Genomic DNA, 20,945 nt, shown 5'->3' on the forward strand with positions numbered 1-20,945 from the left:
GAACAGATCCCAACTAACAAATTAGAGTTAATCACCTGTTAGCAAACACTAAAACTGGTCTCAGCTCAGCACATGAAAGACTGTGAGCAACCCTCAGGGCGACAGAAGAGTGATAGCAGCAGCATGTGAGCAGGAAGACGAGGTCAGGGAGGTTGAACAACATCCTTATGTGTGTTTATCACCCTCCACTGACTCATCTGTTTAACCAGTGTCCCTACAAAAATCCCTGATGACAGCACAGAAACCTGAGCCTGAACGCCATCTACCAAACTGAAACTAGGACAGTTTATCTAGACATTCTGAGCTTAAAACACCTGGACCTGAGACAGTTCTACAGGTTTCATGGACTGACGGACAGACAGACAGATTAGTAAGAAATTACAGGAAAACTATAGGATTTCTGTGAATTTTGGTGATCGGTTTTGACAATTCTGAGAGTCTGATTAGTTAGAAAACAAACAATACTGTCAGATCAGGCTGAACGTCTGTGTTTAGTTTGGTGGATGTTGCAATCAAAAGTATGTGCAATAAAAATATGATTGATTTGTGAAGCACATGATACTTGACATATGATGTCAACACCCTACTGAAGATCTGCAGACACGGATCAGGACAGAAATTACATTCTGGTTCACTTAAGGGAAGACAAGGATTTTCCACACTGGCATGAGGGATTATATAAACCCTTCCAAACTTCACTGCACTGGTGAAGAGCATTTCGTGCAGGGATCACTAACCTTTTTTTTTTTTTTACATTTTAGCGCCCCCTGTTGTCACAAAAAGATTCATCTCCAATTGCATGACTAGCACTTCCTAAAGGAATATTCTGAGTATTCTGAATATTCTACTAGCAGTAGCACTGGACACAGAAAGGGAATTAGGTTTTACATTTAGAGAAAAAAAGTGTCTAAATAAAATATTGGGAATAAAAAGAAAAAAAAAAGTCATTCAAATTTGAGAAAATAGTTGTAAAAAAAAAAAAAAAAAAGTTGAGAATAAACACACTCGTGTCGTGTTGATTTCATCTCATTGGACAGCGTCTGCAGTGGGCTGGGTCAGGAGTAATGCACTGGGGAGTATCGTATGATCGTATGACGAACTTGCTTTTCTTCCTTTTCTCATCACATCGGAAAGGTGGAAATCAAATGTTTAACATGCGTTTAATAGTAATGTATCAATCAGGTAGGTTTGGTGTTACTGAGCCAGTAAACAAACTTTATAGACAAAGAAATTCCTGAGGTTTAATCAAAGCAAGAAATGATTGAAATGAAACAGATTTAGACACAAAGAGAGATAACTGTGGAGTCAGAAGAGGTCATTACTAGAGAAGCGCTTTTATTGGTGGACGACCCTGACAAATAAAAAATACACTCACATTCACACACACTCCAAACATTTTCCTCCAACACATTGAGAGTGAAAAAAAAGCACTGTAAACGCTGAGGAGAGGTACAATGAAAGAGCCAGGAAATATTCCTATAAATATTGAAACATTGCAGCCATATGGAAAGACATATAAATACAAGAATACTCTATAGGTTTAGAAAAGGAGAGTGCAAAACTATTCTGACGAGTCCTTAATACTCTCAATACATGCGAGAATAAATGTGTGTGTGCGTGTGTGTTTGTGGTAATCACATCACTGTGCTGACGAGGGAAACTGAGAAACCAGCAGGGAAAGTGAGTCAGGAAAGTCAGGGAAAGACAGATAAAGGAAGAGGGTGTGACTAATCAGGTGAGTGCTGCTTCCTGATTGGCTGCTCGTGTGCTGATTGACAGCTCTAGGTGAGATATTAGGCTCTCAGAGACCAGCATCATTGTAGGTCGGGCTGGGAACCTTCAGGATGCTCTGGGCGTTTTCCTCCACCAGGGGGCGCCAGTTCACTTCTCCTGTTAAAAGCAGGTCCTCCCCATCCAGAGCATCAATGAACTGCATCTGTGTGGAGCAAACAACATCTGTATCATCTGTGGCTTCTAAATGATCACAGTATATTCTGACCAAAAATGTCAACTATATTCTCAGGACAAAGACTATTTATTTTTCCAGAAATGTCAGGTTGAAGCAAGTAGGGTTGCCCTAATAAACAAAAATAAAAAATAAAATAAAAAAATAATTTTAAAATTGAACTTATATTTTAAATAAAACAAATTAACTATTACAAATGACAAAAACACAAATTACAAAAACGTTAAAATGAAGACAAAAAAATAAAATATTTTTTTAATGCAATCCAATACAAATATGATTTGATAGAGGGCTTTTTGTACTATGCGGTGCTAAAAGAAAGAGTAATCATCAAATGTGTAGCAATAAACAGCAGCTTCTTCCTTGTGAAAACTTGCCACAGGTGTGCATGTGCATCTATTCACCCAGGAAATAACAATGAAAATGGTCAAAAGCTTTTTTTGTTGTTGTCGAGGTCGATTTTAAATTCACAAAATACAAGTGTGGTCCAATCACAGAGTCCGAACCTCAACAGCTAGCCTGAATGAATCCAGGTTCAATTTAGATCACTTCTATAAAAGGACTGTAAAAAGACAGACCTCAATGAATCCACATCCACATGTGTTTAAAACAGGCACACTAATTTAAACTGGGCTACAGTGAAGACAGCTGTGCTAATGCATGCAGGACCAGAGCTGCGTCCCGGGAACTAATTACAAACCGATGAAAACTCAACAGACAATTCCAGTTATAAAGTCTGACTGGATGAGCCATCTGCTAAACGCACAGATAAACACTAGTGTTCAAAAGTGTGGTCAGTATGATTTTTAAAAAAGATACTATACGTTCAATACACAAGAATACATTTCATCAATCAAAAGAGAAAGTCAAGACATTTAAAAAGGTTTCACAAATATTTCAATTTCAAATAAATGCTGGAAAATATAAAAAATCCTGGGGGAAAAAAAATCATGGTTTCCACAAAAATATGAAGCAGAACAACTGTTTTCAACATTGATAGTAATCAGAAATGTTTCTTGGCAAATCAGCAAATTAGAATGATTTCTGAAGATCATGTGACACTGGAGAAATGATGCTGAAAATTCAGCTTTGATCACATGAAAAATTTACATGCTAAAACATATTCAAATAAAAAGCAGTTATTTAAATTGCATTCATATTTCACAATATTACCGTTTTTACTTTTGATTATATAAATGCTGCCTTGGTGAGCAAGAGACTTCTTTCAAAAAAATCTTACCAACTCCAAACTATTCAATGGTACTGAATATTTTATGGTTCTTTTAAGTCAATTTTGGAGGCTGACAGACCCTGGTCACTGTATATTTTCATGATATTTGTATATGAAAAGACAGGAAGATGATCTTTTGTATTTCACTGAATAAAGGAAGACAGGGGTTTGGAATGACATTAGAGGTGGAGTAAATTTGCTTATTTGGGGTGAATATCATGTTGTCTGTTTCATTTCCAAACTCAAACTCACATCTCAGCTTGGAAAAAAGTTGCCACAGTTTAAAATGAGCCAGTGGAGCATTCTTAATGCTGCAGGGGTTTCAAAACAGAAAGTCAAACACACACACACAATGATGTCAGAGCTAGCGGGTGTTTGTCGAGAGCAATTAGCGTTGAATAACGATGCAGTCAAGCACCGGCGCACATATGCGAGCGCACCATGTGACTTCATCAGGAGAGGCCGCTGTAGCCATGGCGACGGTGTCCCTCTCTGCACTGTGTCATCAGTCGCTGCCATGCTTCATGTGCTGCACCTGTGACTGTTTTCTTTTCTTTTCACCTTCTCACTCGTTCCAGCTCTCCCTCTGCTTCTCACTCCATCCCGAGCTAAGCAGGCCCCTGACACTCGGGGGCCGACGGATGACGCTTATTTGTTGTTTTTCTTTCTTTTCTCAGAATGCCTGCAGGCACCAGAGCAGCCGCGTATAACGCACTCCTCTCGCAAACGCTCTCGTTTGTAATAAATTCCTGCTCACACCTGTAATGAGCTCATGGCCTTGGCACTGATGGAGAACTATCGTTGTGTGCTTTGTCGAATGATGAGAGCTCTTGATGGGGGCTTCAGATGGACTTTGTTCCAGATACTCATACACCGAGTGGGAAGTCGTGGCCTAGTGGTTAGAGAGTTTGACTCCTAACCCTAGGGTTGTGGGTTTGAATCTCAGGCTGGCAATTTGAGCAAGGCACTGAACCCCCAACTGTTCCCCGGGTGCCGCAGCATAAATGGCTGCCCACTGCTCTGGGTGTGTGTTCATGGTTTGTGTGTGTTCACTGCTGTGTGTGTGTGTGTGTGCACTTTGGATGGGTTAAATGCAGAGTACAAATTCTGAGTATGGGTCACCATACTTGGCTGAATGTCACGTCACTGACAGCCAAGAGGTATTGGGAAAAGGTCACAAAGTAATCCTAAAGGCTGGCAACTGAAAACACGAAACCGTTTAATAATTTTGAATTTGACAGAAAGAATTCGGAGCTGTAGCAGAAAAAAAAGTGAGAGAAAAAAATACGGTCAGAAAGTCATAACAGAATAAACCTAGACCAGGGTCAGGTCTTATTTTGGGATAATGTCTATCAGACTATACAACATCCTGTTTATTACAGGCCAATTCAGCAAATAAATAAATAAATAACTAAAAACAAAGCACTTACCACCAACTATGACAGTAACAGGTTGTTGTATTCATGCACTATGGTAAGTATCACTATGAGAAAAAAACTGTGCATTTAATATTAGAATCTATGAATTAAAAATAATTAACAATTTTACAAAACCGTTTTTTTTTAAATCGTTACCCATGAAACAATTGAATCTGAAACACTTTTTCCTAAAACAAACAGAACAGTTCAATCTGCTTTATTTCAAGTCAAGATCTCAAGTCTTGGTGGAAAGCCTATTGTAAGCAAAATTACTGACATGCATTGGCGTGGTAGATCAACAGTTCCTGTTTGTGTTTACATCCGCCTCACGCCACTCTGGCCAGAGGGTAAGGTGTGCGCAGCGCTGGAGGAATCTCAAGAGATTCACGCCAATGACTGAGCTGGTCTACCAATGTGACATAGAATCAGAAAAACTATACATTTCACAAACGCCCAAATTACAAAAGGATTTGGAACTCATTATTGCTAGGATGTGAGGGTGTGACAGAAGTTTGGCTGCACTATTTGGTATAAAAAAATTAATAAAAAAAAAACCTCATGTCAGTTTATTTGTTTTTGGACAAACGCTGTGCAATTTGATATATTCACACACTACATACACTACCATCCAAAGGTTTGGGGCAGGTAAGAGTTTTTAATGTTTTGAAAGAGTCTTTTACATTTACTAAAACTGCATTTATCTGATCAAAATTGCAGTAAAAACTAAATTTGTGAAATATTATTATATTTCAAATAACTATTTTGTATTTAAATATATTTTAACATTCAATTTATTTTTGTGATGATAAAGAATATATATATTTTTTTTTTTTAGCATTCATTAATCCAGTCTTCAGTGTCAGAAGAAACAAACTGTGCTACTCAAAAAACATTTCTTACTATTATCAATGTTGAAAACAGTGTTAAAAATGCCACTTTGGATCAATTTTTTGTGTCCTTCTAAGTAGTATATATATATCGCACGTGAACCAAAAGTGAAAGTATTTAAAATAAAACAATAAAATGTAACACTGCATTCACACTGAATCTGGATTTCAAAGTGGAACCGGACCACATTTTTGTCCACTTTTGTAGAAATGGGATCTTAGCACTTTTCATTCACGTTTACAGTATTTTCTGGAACCCACTCAACCTAAACATATTTTATTATAATACTATATTCATTATAACTCAAACATTAACACCCATCCGCAGAAATACACCCAAATGAATTAGAAACTAATCAATTCAGAATACAAGACTTACATTTGAATCAGGAATTCTGTACCAACCCTCAGGCATAATTTTAAATCTGCATTAAAAAAAATGTTGTGAATGGCAGACCAAAATGGATTTCTCCTACTGACATTTTTCACAATTAAATTGCAGTAGTGATAATCATCATCTTGATTATGTTTTTCAGGAATTGAGCAGCTCTAGCATGGATGTTGTTGAGGCTGAAGAGGGGCTCATGAAGAGGTGAAAGGAAAGGGAAAGCTCTCCACAAACACACAGTAAATGCTGAACCCGATGAATGTCACATTATGGGGTGGAGATGGGGGGCGTTTGCTTGTTAAACACAGTGCCAGTTGATTTGAGTGACGGAGTGGGTGACGTGCAGCACTCCAATGTGTTTATGTGTGTGAAAAAGTCAGAGCTGTATATACACACGTTTCTGTTTGCACAGGAGTAGAGACCTGGCCTCTGACCATTCACACACACACACACACACACTGACCTGTTTGCGGACGTATTCGACCATCAGCTCGAGCTGTCTGGGGTCTTCACACTGTCTATTGAACATGTTTCTCCAGAGCGCTGCCGCAAGAACGCAATCGTCTGACAGGATTCCCTGAAACATACAGAAGAGATAACAAACTTACTGTTAACTCTTGAGTTACGATATGAAAAACTAGTACTGATAATAGTCAATAACTTTGGGCTTAACCGCTTACCTCATCATAACCAAAAAGCGCAGCATAGAATGTCTCCGTCATCACCTTCATGCTCTCCTTCCTTTGAATGGCATCAATCTATGAAAAAGGTAACGAGAAACAATGAATTAAAAGGCAATATTCAGACCTCTTCACCATAACTAGTGACAGTGGTCAGGGCAGTAAATCATAATTCTCAATTTTCTGCTGTGATATTATCGGTATTGGACAATAACCTTATAATAATAATCAAAATAAGTTAAAAAAAAACAACAACAACAACCTGAACTTAAAATAATAATAATAATAAAAATAAAGAAAACAAATCGCACTTAACTAGAATAAAATAATACAATTACATTTAATTAAAAATAAAAATAAGTTGTTTTAGTAATTAATTAAGCTACTAACAGATCAATTCTGGACCCTGAAACCAGTTACTGAATAGTATAATCATATCATATTTAACCTAAAATAAGAAATATAAGTAGATATTCTTTACTGTGACATTTGTTTACCTTTTTAAAGCATCAAGGAAACACTAAAAAATTTAGTAAAACACAATATTGACACCAGTTTGGACAATTAGTATCCAACCGAAATATTAGTCAGGACGATTAATCACAATTCACAACTTCCCGATGTTGATATTATGGGCGCTGGCCAATAATTCTGATGATGATGTTAAATAATTATAATATCAAAAGGAATAAAACTAGATAAATAAAAAAAACAAAACAATGTATTGCCATTAACAGATCATTTTGTACCCTAAAATCAGCCACTGAAAAATACAATTATATAATTCCTTGAATGAAAAAAATGTGAGTGGAGATTCTTCACTGTGACTTTTGTTTGTCATCATTTAGATAATCAAAACACAACAAAATATTCACACCAATTTGCCATAGCTAGTGACGGATCCAAAATCTAAAATAAAATAAAAATGAACCATTAACAGATCATTCTGGAACATGAAAAGTACAATAATGTTATACTACGAGAAAAAAAAAGAAAAGAAAAAAGATGAGATTCTCAGATTCTCACACCATGACTTGTTGAATTTGTAAAGCATCATTTAGATGCTAACAGGTGATGGAGCAATTGAGTCCCTGCCTAATACTGAGGTCACAGTTCTGCATTTAGTCAGAGCTGAAATAGTCCTTGGCATTAAATATCAAACATGTGGACGAAAACAAAAGCAGGACTGGATCTGAAGCGAGGGGCCTGCCCAGGTGCGTCGCTCCATATGAATCTAAACACACAACGGCCACAGACACCAACCCTTGGGAGGTTTTGGGTGGGGAGATTTTAAAAAAAGTGTGTTTATTCTTAAGTCTTGTATGTCGGGTTTTCTGCATGCTTGGAGTGTGTCGGGTCACAGTGTGTGTGTGTGTGTGTGTGTGTGCGTGTTCGTGTGCGCACAGGGCAGAAAAGCACCTGTGCATAATTACGCAGACCTGCAAATAATCAATCTCATCTGGCTGTGCTTTAAGTCTTCTACCCGCCTCGTCTTCTCTGCACGCTCGCTCGCTCTCCTTTGTGTTCCTGCCCACAGCTCGAAACATTCGTCGCAAGCATGTGAACGTTCATTCTGAGCAACTCTCTTTTGCTTCCAGAGAACGCTAAAGATGAATTTACTCAAATTAACAAATATGATTGAATGATTACAACTGCTTGTCACCTAATAAATCAATGAACCAGTCGACTGAATCAGATGACTCTTTTGGAACACGTTTGGAACAATTTGAATTATTCAAATATTTACTCAAAAGGACACTCACCAGTTGCCAACTGCTGGTCACCAAATGAACTGATGAAAAAGTTGATCGATTCAATTGATTCTTTAGAACAAATCTGAGTGAACTGTTCAAATATTTACTAAAATACTCAAAAAGACATTCACCAGTCACCAACTACTGGTCAACAAATGAATTAATGGAAATGTTAATTAGTTTAGTAAAAATTTAATTCCCATTTATTTAAATAATACTTTAAATAATTCAAATTATTTCAAAGCTTTTTACAGTAACACAATTTTGCTGCAAAATTTAATTACGAAACAACTTCAATTTGAACTGTTAAGCAGGTCTACAATAGTGTCTTAGTTCAGCTCAGTTTTGTTCAACTTTGATTCAATTCAGTCAAAATTAGTCAATTATAAAACAACAGTTAAACAGTTAAAAATCTCAACAGAATTCAACAGAGTCATTGTTCAACTGAATTGAGTTCAATGTTGATTCAGTTCAGTTCAATTACAGTGTTGCAAAGTTCATCAATTATGAAACAGCTCTACAGAAAACAACAGCATGTTTATTCAATAGTGTCACCTTTCAGTCTGATAGTGTCAAATTGATATTTACAATTGATTGATTATTAACAAGTCTTATAAACCCCAAATCAGCAAGCTAAATCAGTTTTTTTTTTTTTGCTGAACATAATCAAAAGATTCAAATCATGTAAGTGAATCAAAACGAAAGACTCCAGATTTACAATGTCCCGGAATCGGAGAAAATATTATTTTTAGAATCAACTTCCAGACCTTTTTTAGGTTAACCACTGCCATAATGGATCAGTACTTGAGTAAAGATGTCTGTAACCCCTACAGTACTGCACAGTAACGTTCACAATACTTTTTCTCTCTCCTTTCACTTGCTTCCCTTCTTGAATTTTTCCCTCCCAGTGTCCACCCTGATCTCCCCTCCCATACATCCATCTTCATCCCTTCATCCTCGTTTCCCGTGTTGTGACGCAGGTCGGTAAAACCAGGCTGGGATATTTAATCCCTCACACTAATCAGACCGAGGGACCAAAACTTGCTTGTGAAGCAGAATCTTGCTCCTATACCACCAAATTAGTGTCATATCTCACTTCACTGTTATTACTATGGCTTAGAAAAACTCCTGAATCACACACACACGCCCTGACGCTCTCGTCAGTGTGTGTAGAGGTAAAGTTCAAGGGGGACTGGTCTAACATGGCACAAATGACAAGTATTTTAGCACAATTAGGCGAAGTAACCTAACCATAGTGAGGATTGAGTGAGTGGGGGTCCTTCCATTTCCAGCGCTGTAACTGTATCCTGATCCAACAGGACGGACCTGTTTCGGACCTGCCAGACGCGCTGATTACACTCCGTTTACACACGATTTTTCACAGCTTAAAAAATAACGCATTCGGGTCGGGCACAAAGGGAAATACCTCCTCACTTCTGACCTGTGAAAACAGACTTCCACATCAGGTCAAAGTGTGCGCACATGTTCCCATCTTCACAGAATACAAGCCGTTTATATTGAGGGTTATTCCATTAGCACTTCATTATGTAGTAACTTGGTAAATGGATACTTCAACCAAAATTACAATTCTGTCATCGTTTAATCGCCCTCATGTCATAATATTATTTTTTATTTTTTAGCAAACTGTCCCTTTAAGTTACAACTAAATACCTAAAAACAAAAATTATAATTCAAAACTTGTATTTCGATAATTGTTAATTTTTCAAATCCGAAAACTTTCTTTCCGGCTAAATAAAGTAAGGTCATTTTGCCAAATAAATGTAAAGGTATAAAGGCATTAAGTATTAGTAGTAACTCTAACAGTTAATCTAAATAGTAAAAATAAATAGCATCTATAAATATTAAGGGTTTATTTGTTTACGCACAACATCTGTAAAAGGGCACAAATAAAAAGTTTAAAATAACTGAATAAATAAACAGTCTGTTATTTGTCTGGCCATACTGAACATGAAATGACTGCACAACGTTACAAAAAGTGTCAATCAAAACATTTGATATTTAATATGCAGTTACCGTATTTTTCGGACTAAGTCGCACTGGACTATTAGTCACATTCATTTAGAACCAAGAACCAAGAGAAAACATTACCGTTTACAGCCACGAGAGGGCGCTCTACGCTGCTCAGTGGTAGACTACAGGAGCACTGAGCAGTATAGAGCGCCCTCTCATGGCTGTAGATGGTAATGTTTTCTCTTGGTTCATTTCTCTTGGTTCATGTCAAATTAATTTTGATAAATAAGTTGCACCTGACTATAAGTCGCAGGACCAGCCAAACTACCAAAAAAAGTGCTACTTATAGTCCGGAAAATACGGTATGTGGAGACGGACAATGGACCAATTAGATTTAAAGTGGGTGGAGCTAAACCTGCAAAACATTGCTGAAAAAAAACAAATCAATAAAATGATATTAACATTTTTAAATTTAATCTTACTGTATAACTAAAAATACAAGCAAAAAAATGTCGCCATATTGCTAATGAATGTGTAATGTTGGTCTTTTTTTTCTGCAGGAGAACCTAAAAGAACGCAAGAGAAAGAAAGACTGTGATGGAAAATGAGGTCACTTTTCTATGGTGCCACTCGATGGCCGCTGCCAGGACTGAGAGGTCAAATGTCTTCGGTCCCGAATGTACCTGCAGCCAAAACATGCGCCACAGCACGACCCCACTCACATCTCATTGAAAATCATGTCAAACCAATATACATGCTCCTAAAAACTGAGAGCAACTTCATACACGTGATGGAAGCGAGCCGCTGGGCAAAGTGACAAGGCAAAAGTCAACGCCTTTTCCATTTCACACACATTTCATTTCATATAATATGTGAATGAGTTCTGATCAAGACAGCTGGACATAACTGATGACTGAACATGTTTATTTAAGCGTATGTTTATGAGCCAATCGCAGCTATAGGAATATATACATAAATGGGCCAATAAGATGAAATTATGTCATGTGTGTCAAAAAATGTCAGTATATTTCAATAAAAATAAAAATTCATTCAAATAAATAAATAAATACACATGCACTCCCAGAGTTCATAAGGAGTCCAATATTTAAATACTGAAAATATTTGTTCAAATATTTCAGCAATGTCTCAAAGTCATTCATAGTTAATTACATTTGGTTAAAACTTTTTTCATTACAGCAACATACAGTTATCAGGGAGGAAAAAAAAGACAAGACAAGAGTGTGGTTCTCTCTTATTCCAGTCAATATCATTGTTAACGCATTTCTAATAATCTCTCATTTTGTATATATATGAAATCTAAAGGATGCTGATGAACAATTAACACATTCCACATGCTCCTTTTCATTCTACCTATAAATCATTTATGCATGGCATGACCAGAACACGTTTATGGTCTCTACACGGGTACACAGAGTTTTACCAAATAATAATAATAATAATAATAAAGAAATAAAAAACTGCATAAGGTGACATTTTGGTCCATGACATAAAATGAGTTTGACAATCCTAGCTAGGGGGCAACTTTAGCAGCCCAGATTTCATCTGGCTTTAAATTGTAGCCTTCTTATTAATATACTCACTGCAATTCCAACGTTAAATTGATAATAAGCTTGTAAAATCTTACTGGCTGAACAGAGCACCTGAAAAATGAGAGGATTATATTAAGAGTCCTCATGAGAAAATGGAGATTTTTGATTTATAGGCTCTGGGAGAGGGGGAAAAGTGACATTATGGAAAAAGTCATTGCACAGCGTGGCATAAGAGAGGTGCCGAGTTCATTAAATACACACACACACAAATGCGGACATTTAAAGTGTTTTAAGTGCACTTATTTTACTCCAGTGCTCACCATCTTGCTCTCAAACAAGGCTTCTTGCTCAGCGAGATGGAAAGAGAGGTCAATCACATTAAAATGTCTTTTCACACTATACTTAACCAAGGTTGATGTCAATTATCAAACCTAGCACAAGGTCGTTTGACACAAAAAGGGACGGTCTACTCAAAATTATGATTCTGTCATCATTTGCTCCCCCTTATTTCTACTTTATGGTTCTTTCATTGAGCTTTTGCATCTTTCTAGATATTTTACCTTAAGTGCCCTGTGAAAATTCAATGTAATTCTAAGCCAGAATCCAACCAGCATATAAACAAAGAAAATCATTTACTTTTGTGTTCCACAGAAGAATTATAGTCAAACTGGTTTGGAATGACATAAATGATGAAAATGTTCATACTTTAGTGAACTATTGCGTCCTACACCCCTAACGGTACTCATTTTGGATGTCTTCCTGACACATCCATTTCAGGTCTTGGAGCTGCTACTGAGGAGCTGATGAGTTGAATCAGGTGTGTTTGATTAGAGAGGCACACAAAATATGCAGTGTACTTCTGGCACACCAGGACCAGGGTTGGGAAACTCTGCTTTAAGACAAACAGACTGTACATGCTGACAGCTTCACAGATGGACGAGAGGTAGTTATAAATACAGATGAATGTGCATATTGTGCTTCGCATCTTGTATCGACTGCAAATTTACAAAATCAACTTAGTTGCCTCAGCATATAGGCGATTAATTAGAATTAGAATGTTATCAATATGATTTCAGAATTTTCATTTTCCCAATGAGTTCAGAGAAGCTACAACAGATGGAGTGCACCAGGATAAAGCAGTATGCAGGGCTTTAAAGACACATTTAATACAAGTTACACAAGCGTAGGACACTATGAAATATAAAAATAAATGAACAATGGAAAAAACTAAACCCACAACACAAAACACAACAAAGACGTCTGGATGAACATGTTTGGCTCTAAAACAGTAATAGGATAAAATCAGTTTAAAAAAATAAATAAATAAACTGTGAAAGTTAAGTAGCTTGGATAAATGATTAAATATAAATGCAAACAGTCAAATTCCCATTGGAACAAAAACTAAATACTTTTTTTTTTTTTTTTTTTACAAGGATTTTATTTTGAAAACTATTTTACAGCTAATGAGATCATGAAGTATTTCAAAAACGATATACAAAAAATCCTGGATTAACATTAAATGTGAAACGCTCAACAAATCTACCATGCATTTTCCCACACCAACAAATCTTCTCACACAAAAGCACAACATTTTGATTACCGGGAGCTTTGAGGTTTTGGTTTATCTCTCTCTCTCAGATAACAATGCGTTCTCTATCTTAAGCTAAAAACAAAAAAAAACAAAGAGCTGTTACCTCGGATAAATAAACTACTCAACGACTCAAAACTGCTAATACTCTAGCTGACAGTCAAAAGAAATCTCTCGACGGCTGGCTCACGTCCAGCCTTCACATGCTCTGGCATATCCATAAGGTCGTAGTGACTGATTAGCCGCCGCTGGTATGATCTGGTTCATGTTAACTAGTTCACGGTGTTATGCAATACACTGTTATATGTTATGTACCATATATATTTGTCATGCACAGATCCGGACTGAGTTGCACTTGTTCTTTAAAGCAATACCAATTCAGTCCTACTATTAAGATTAAAAGACGGAAGGTAGAAAAGATGGGGGGGGGGGTGTCAACAAAGAGAAGTGTGGGGAAAGAGAGAGAGATTTCTGTTTTCACAGCTGGGTTGAAGTCTTGTTCCCACCCTTTTTGACAGCAATTCCCCTAAGGCGCCTTGCATTGGCTCCCTCTCAAACACACACACACACACACACATATATATGTGCATTCTCTGCACAGCAGAAACATGTCATCTTTACTGACCTCGAAGAGATTTAAACACCTTTTGCTACTCCACTGGACAGCGATCAGCTCCAAATGCCTCCACAGTCTGTAGAGCATAGTAATTACATCCTAAAACCTGAGTGTGTGTGTGTGTGTGGCAGTATTTTACTGTATTTCACCATTTTTCAACATATCCAAACAAAAGACCTGATCATCAGTCATTTCACAAGCTACAACATTGGGCGGACAAACTATCTGTTGTATAAAAAGCAGAAAGTACTTAGTACTTGATTCATGAGACTAAAAGGCTGTGACCTCAAACAGTATTTGAACACGTAAAATTTTCAGAATGTCAAATATATCAAATCAACTGGCATCTAGAAACCAATGATGCAGGATCTTTTCTCTTCGCAAACATTGTTTTCTTTGTCATTTAGATTTTTAGTGAATGTATGAAATCAGTTCTCCTCATGTTCACTCAAGTGTACTTCATCACTTTGCACAAAGTCCTCATCATTATTTAGTAGGGGCAATAATAGAAATGTCTCTGGTCATTTAAAATAAATGTGTTTTTTCCAAATAGGCCGGATAAGACTCATTCTTTTCAACTATCCTGGATGCATACTTGTGCATTTGTGTTCTTTTGGGAAATGCGCATAAAAAAGGAATAAACATTTGTAACCTTGTACACAGAAATCCATCTTATAGATATGAGATCCATCAGGGAAAGCCGCAGAAGTCCTTCACCGGAGATGAGGTAAATAGTGTTGCAGACAACACTAGCAAATCCATGATTTCTTAGGCTATCGATTTCATTTTTATAGAGCTGTCAAGTTTATTTTTCCAATCCACTGGTCACAACTGAAAGCTGAACTTGTGGTAACATTAATACTATAGTAGTAAATAATGAAATGAAAGAAATGGAACAGCGTTCATTACATTCATGTCCAGTTTTGAAAAGAAATGCTGTCAGTTCCAGTCGGACCCAGGTCTAATTATATCACGTATGTCTCGGGTCGGGTGGATTTAAGTCAGGTACAGATTTTAGGACCCGAGGAGACCATGTATGACAGTAAGCAGATGTGAGAAAAAGTATTTATAACATTTTAAATATGGATGTTTTCTTACAATAATGCATCAAATCGCTACAGGAGACCTTTATTCATCCCCCAAAGCCATGTGAGGCACGTTTTACTACGGATATGTGTGCATTTTTTTTATTACTTTTGGACTGTTTAAAAAAAAAAAAAAAAAACACTTGGAAGATCAAGGAGAAAAAAAAAGTCTGAAAGAAGTCATACACACATATGATGCTTTGAGGGTAAGTAAAACATGGGCTAATTTTAATTTTTGGGTGAACTAACACTTTAGCTCTATTCTAAGATCTTGCAAACTGACACTATGGTTTACTGGTCAAGCAAGCATGGTTATCAGTTAGCGATGATCTCAAAATGGCCAAATATCAAGTCGCCAGATGATAGACTATAACTATTATGGACTGCAAAACACGAAAGCACAAAATCCTTCTGGCAAGGTGTTTCAAAAGAGGCAGTTGAAACCAAAAAAACACATCTACTCACTCCCATGATCTTGCTCCTCTGCTCCACATCCTCCCACATGGAGTGGACGATGTAACGGCACATGTACTTCCCAGCTCTGCCTTCCTGCCGCATCCGGACCAGACACATCCTGTCAGAGCAGAACAGAGATGAGCAGAGCGTGGACTCAAGATAGCCTGACAAGCCGACTGCCTGTGTCTCTGCTCAAACACAGTCATCATGCAGATGCACGGCTATACGCACAAACATGTGCCTTTAGCTGGAAGAGTACAGAGTGTTGGGACCAAACCACCACCATTAATCAGAAGTCTCATTCTGACCATAACACATATTCATATTCAATCTTAAACACCTGTGCTTTGGCATATGTGACTTTGGTGAGGAGGAGGATTAAATTTAAAGAACTAAATTTAAAGACGATTACAATCGATTTCAATGACATTTGTAGCAACATCTATATTGAATTCAAAATTAGTTTGAAGTATTAATCAAATACTTAATTAAATAAATGACATTTGTAGTAATGTCTACAGTGAATTTGAAATGTAAATTAATTTAAATTATAATTATATAAAACATTTTACATATATCTACATTTATTTACACACACACACACACACACACACACACACACACACACACATATATATATATATATATATATATATATATATATATATAAAAATGTAAAACAAAATATACACTACTTCTATGTAACCAATCAACTAAGGAAAGACAATAAAGAATATACAATCTGCATATAATTATTAATTCTGGCAATCCTGAAAATTTGGGAAATTGCAGAATTAAAAAAAGTGTGAGAATTTAATTAAAAATTACAGAATTCTGGGATATTCTGAAAAAAACAATACAGGATTTAGAATTTGCATGACACCGGGTCGAAAAACTGCATCCAAAAACTCACCAAACGTGGAGCTGTGCCACCAAGAACCAGGAGTTGAGCGTGTCGGGGAGAGAGCACTCTGGGAGAAAGAGAGGGAGTACAGGACATCACAAGAGAGAAGGAGAAAACACAATATGTAGCCAAACCAATGCAGACTTGGGCTCCGATTCCAAAACCGCTATTGGGTTTACACCTGTTTTTTCCTCAGCTAAAGAAAACAACATAACATAGCTGTAAAGTGCCACATAAATCTTTCAGGTGCTGCTGAAAAAGTCCCTGTACGCTCATTTCAACATTTCGGATAAAGTGAGGGGTGTTTAGGAGTTCTTCCGAAAATTTCAATGAGCATGACATAAGACTCATTAGGCCATAATACGAGTGTAAAAAACAAAAAATACTTACTTTCAAAAAACTCGTCATAGTTGATTCTTTCTACACAGCATGTGTACATGCGCAAGGCAGCTATCTTAATTTTCTGCAAAAGAAGAGAGACATTTGTGACACACATGATCAAAAAGCCACTCAATCTGGAGTGATCAAAAGCAGAAACTGATGAAATTGGCCACGACACGGCAGTGTTCACATTTTCAGTCCGGTATATCAAGCCAAACATGTGCCCCAAAATGAAGCAGACATGCTGAAGTTTTAGACAGCCGTGTGATGCTGATGACTCTAGCATGGAAGGTCATCTCAGATTTCACAAAGTGTGGCCCCAGCTTTTGAAAACACAAAACAGGTAGCGGTACGAGATGAAGTCATCATTCCAACACCAAACTCGACAGTGTCTACTTCAAAGTCAAGATGTTTGAGGGGTGTGGAGGCTAAGACGGTGCCAGTTAACTACTAAATTCAATTGTAGATGTAAAAAATTAATTTTTCACCCCAAAATTAAAAATATGTAAATACAACTAAAAATAAATGTTTTTTAATATCCTATAAAGCCTAAAAATATATATTTTTAGATATATTACAAAAAAATTAAATTAAATTTTTAAGGAATATTTTTATGATAATTAAGCTAAACATCCAACCAAACTCTCTACGATGCTATGTGTTTAAAAAAAAATAATTCTCATTATTCTCATTATATTCTCATTACTGGAATAAAATATTATATTAGCATATAAATACTTAATTTAAACAATCTCAATATTTCAATTAAATATTTTTTTTCATATTACAGTATTACAACCATTTGTGGCACTGTAGTAATGAGAATAATAAGGAATAATAATGAACGTAATGAAAAAAAGGGGGCTAAATGCAAAAAAAAAAAAAAAAAAAAAAAAAAACATTTCATAATATTTAATCAAAATAAAATAATATATTTAACTTATAACCCATGTGTTTCAGTTTCATAAAAAATGGTGATAGATGGGTGACATCGATATATAAAGGGCAAATTCATAACACCAGATTTAGAGGTTGTTTCTTTACCCATTTGTTGTATTTGAGGGGTCCGGTGAAGCCTATGGCCTCAATCAGTTTGGTGAAGGCCCCCACCTCTTCATCTGTAGTCTGTGGGGTCTCTTTAACAGTATGCAGCTTGTAACAGAATATAGAAACATATCTGGCATTAGAGCTTTATAAAACACTAGCATAAACACATGGGGGTATACAGACAGTGTATATAAACAATATGTTGACGAAAGCAGGTTACAAACTTACTGGAATGCTAATACAATACAAAACGTGTCTGAAAAAACTAACTCTCTCAGTTACAAGATGCATTTTGAAGGATCTCTAAGGCTTTTGATTTGTAATATTGACAAATGGCCATTAAAATGTCAAATCGTTCAGCTATTCCTGTTTAAGATCAGCATTTTACAATCATTTCTAGCTCAACCTGGGTACACTTTATGGAGCCACTGCAATGAAAATGTTCCCTCAAGCCACTACTATGGATGCAATAAAACCTTCCCCAATGGATTTCTCACCTGGATTTTATGTTTTACTGCTATGATTAGGAAGACTGACTAGTAGAAGTTTAGTAGACTATAATCAGCACTTGCCCTTTGGGGGGCTCATAGGGAGGAAATGAGAATATGTTTCTTAACTTCTTTAGACTTTTGGAATTTCTGAATCAGAAATGAAATTAGTTTTGTAGAAAATATTAACAGTGTTGCTCCATACATTTATTTAAACTAAAATTTGTCAAGACTTCAGAGTAAGTTTCCATTTTATAATATTAAGTTAACTACATTAGTTAACATGAACATTTAAAAATACCTTTTTAAAATCAAAAGCTTTATCCGTTAATATAACATAATGAAGCTGAACTAAAATTAACCAACAATCAACAGTTGTATTTTTATTAACTAACGTAACAAATACTGTAGCAAATATATTGCTCATTGTTAATTTTAGCATTAACTAACAGGACATTATAATGAAGTGTTACCTAATAGTATTGACTGTGTAAATTTGTTTCACAAATTATTTCCATATTACCGTACTTACATTTGTGTTTTTTGATCTCTTAACCATTATGAAAACACTTTGCAGAAAGTAATGAACCCTGCTTTTTCAGTTTTTTTTTTTTTTTTTTTTTTTTTTGCAATATGTCAGTTGCCATCAGTGTAATGTATCTTTTACTTTTGTGATGGTAAAAGTTATTTTTATCCATGGTGACTGTGGTGATTCCTTAGAGGCTTCCTCCAGGATTCCTAAGAAACAAATGGACACCAAGATCAGAAAAAGCATCACACACCTCTCTTGTGCTGTGAAGAACTCTGTATTGTGAGTGGTTGTGGACGCCCGCATCCGCTGTCATCCGGCAAGCCACCAAAGCCCTGGACTGACACGCATCTTGTTCAATGGCCTGGGGAAGAATATATAAAACTTGACAACTGCTTTCCAATCCAATTTGAAATAAACACAGGGATATGACACCTGTTTATCCCTTAATTGGTATTAATATTCCCAATAAATTAACTGACCAAGATATATAAGATAAATAAAAGTATACAAATGTTATAAAAAACAAAACATTACATACTAGTACAAATCAAATTGGAAAGAATTATGGCACTGATTATAACAATAATATTTAAGAAATGCACTTGCACAATCATCATAAATAAGACATTCTATATACATATATACACACATACATATATACATACATACATACATACATACATACATACATACATACATAATGTCACCTGGTGTTGTAAAAGTACAGGTTAGGCAAGACGTAAATGTAAATAATAACTCCAAATAACATTAAAATGTCCGTCTTAGAACGTAAATGAGAACAAATATTTAAAGTGATGTGATGTCATTGCCATTATTGATACTCAAGTGTCTATAAATTACCTTTCCGAGGACAGCTCTCGATGCTGAAGCGTTTAATAACTGTCTAACGGCGGACTGCAGCGCTCGCCGATACATGATTCCTATGAAATTACAATGGAGTATTATTGTAACTATAAAGCAGAAATCAGTAGTTGTTACTTTCTAACACGTTTTGTAACTGTTTGTTTTGTCCCTCCCCCTTCACAGCAATGTCAAAGAATCTGCGCCGCTCTTAAAGCGGTCCGTGTGGAAATCTGCGCTGTGGAATATAGTTCCGCCGATGTTGGCAGTAACGCCTCACAAAGCATATCTTATTACTATTCCATTATATTTCCCTGTGTCCTCTTCTAGTCCTGTCCCTGAGAAATCAATATATATATAATTGTGTTTTCACTACTTTGTTACTGGACTGTCCTACCCTGGGGGAAAAAGTAACACACAGGTAACAAATAATGTAATCATGATTTAGAGTAGACCAGCTAACTACACTTACAAAAGAACTGTGCCAGTACCACATATTTTAAGTATAAGATACTTAAAGGGGTAATTAACCCCAAAATGAAAATTCTGTCATAATTTACTCAAAATGCATATTGTGACTGAGAGAATATCTTCTTTTGTGTTCAGCAGGAGAAAGTAATTCATTCAGGTTTGTAATCGCTTGATAGTGAGTAAATGATGACATAATTTTCAGTAGCACTTTATTTTACAGTCCTGTTCCCCATGTACAAACTATGTACTTATTATACTAATTACAATAACTATGTAATAACTAGGTACTAACCCTGATCCTACCCCTAAACCTAACCCTACCCCATGTAGTTACCTTGTATTACCAGAACTTTCTTAGATAAATACACTGTAAGTACACTACAAGTACATGTAAGTACACGTACTGTAAAATAAAGTGCAACCAAATTTTCATTTTTGGATGAACTATCTCTCTAAAAGTATACTAGGCCTATAATATTACCATGTCCAAAATGCCATGTAGTACCTATGGTATTTTTGTGCCGTAGGCCATCTGCTATTGTAGCTATAAGTACAAAAATTATGTAATGAGATTTTTTTTTTTTGACAGTTTACAAATTGCAGTTCTTAGTTTATTTAGAAAATTATTTAAACACATGTGTATGTGTGTGTGTGTGTGTCAAAGATGAAAT

General features: G+C 36.1%; 1 protein-coding gene across 1 annotated transcript; it reads right to left on the reverse strand.

Moving 5' to 3' along the window:
• Positions 1–1,301: 1,301 nt before the first annotated feature.
• uqcc1 (ubiquinol-cytochrome c reductase complex assembly factor 1) lies at positions 1,302–20,027 on the reverse strand. Its single transcript, XM_026265988.1, has 9 exons — positions 19,804–20,027; positions 19,193–19,303; positions 17,920–18,027; positions 16,885–16,957; positions 16,504–16,561; positions 15,600–15,708; positions 6,571–6,648; positions 6,354–6,467; positions 1,302–1,936 (listed from the first exon to the last, which is right to left on the reverse strand). The coding sequence occupies exons 1-9, from the start codon at positions 19,876–19,878 to the stop codon at positions 1,802–1,804; spliced, it is 861 nt and encodes a 286-aa protein (XP_026121773.1). The 5' UTR covers positions 19,879–20,027; the 3' UTR covers positions 1,302–1,801.
• Positions 20,028–20,945: the final 918 nt, after the last annotated feature.

This window comes from Carassius auratus, chromosome 6 (genome assembly GCF_003368295.1).
Source record: "Carassius auratus strain Wakin chromosome 6, ASM336829v1, whole genome shotgun sequence".
NCBI lineage: Eukaryota > Metazoa > Chordata > Actinopteri > Cypriniformes > Cyprinidae > Carassius > Carassius auratus.

What these genes read in the sequence shown, in the direction of transcription:
- uqcc1 (XM_026265988.1), bottom strand. Translation starts at nt 19,878, where the DNA reads ATGTATCGGCGAGCGCTGCAGTCCGCCGTTAGACAGTTATTAAACGCT. An exon ending in GTGGCACAGCTCCACGTTTG is followed by an intron (nt 15,709 to 16,503) that starts GTGAGTTTTTGG and finishes CTGCTCTGACAG; the next exon opens with GATGTGTCTGGTCCGGATGC. An exon ending in AGAGGAGCAAGATCATGGGA is followed by an intron (nt 6,649 to 15,599) that starts GTGAGTAGATGT and finishes CCTTTTTCATAG; the next exon opens with ATTGATGCCATTCAAAGGAA.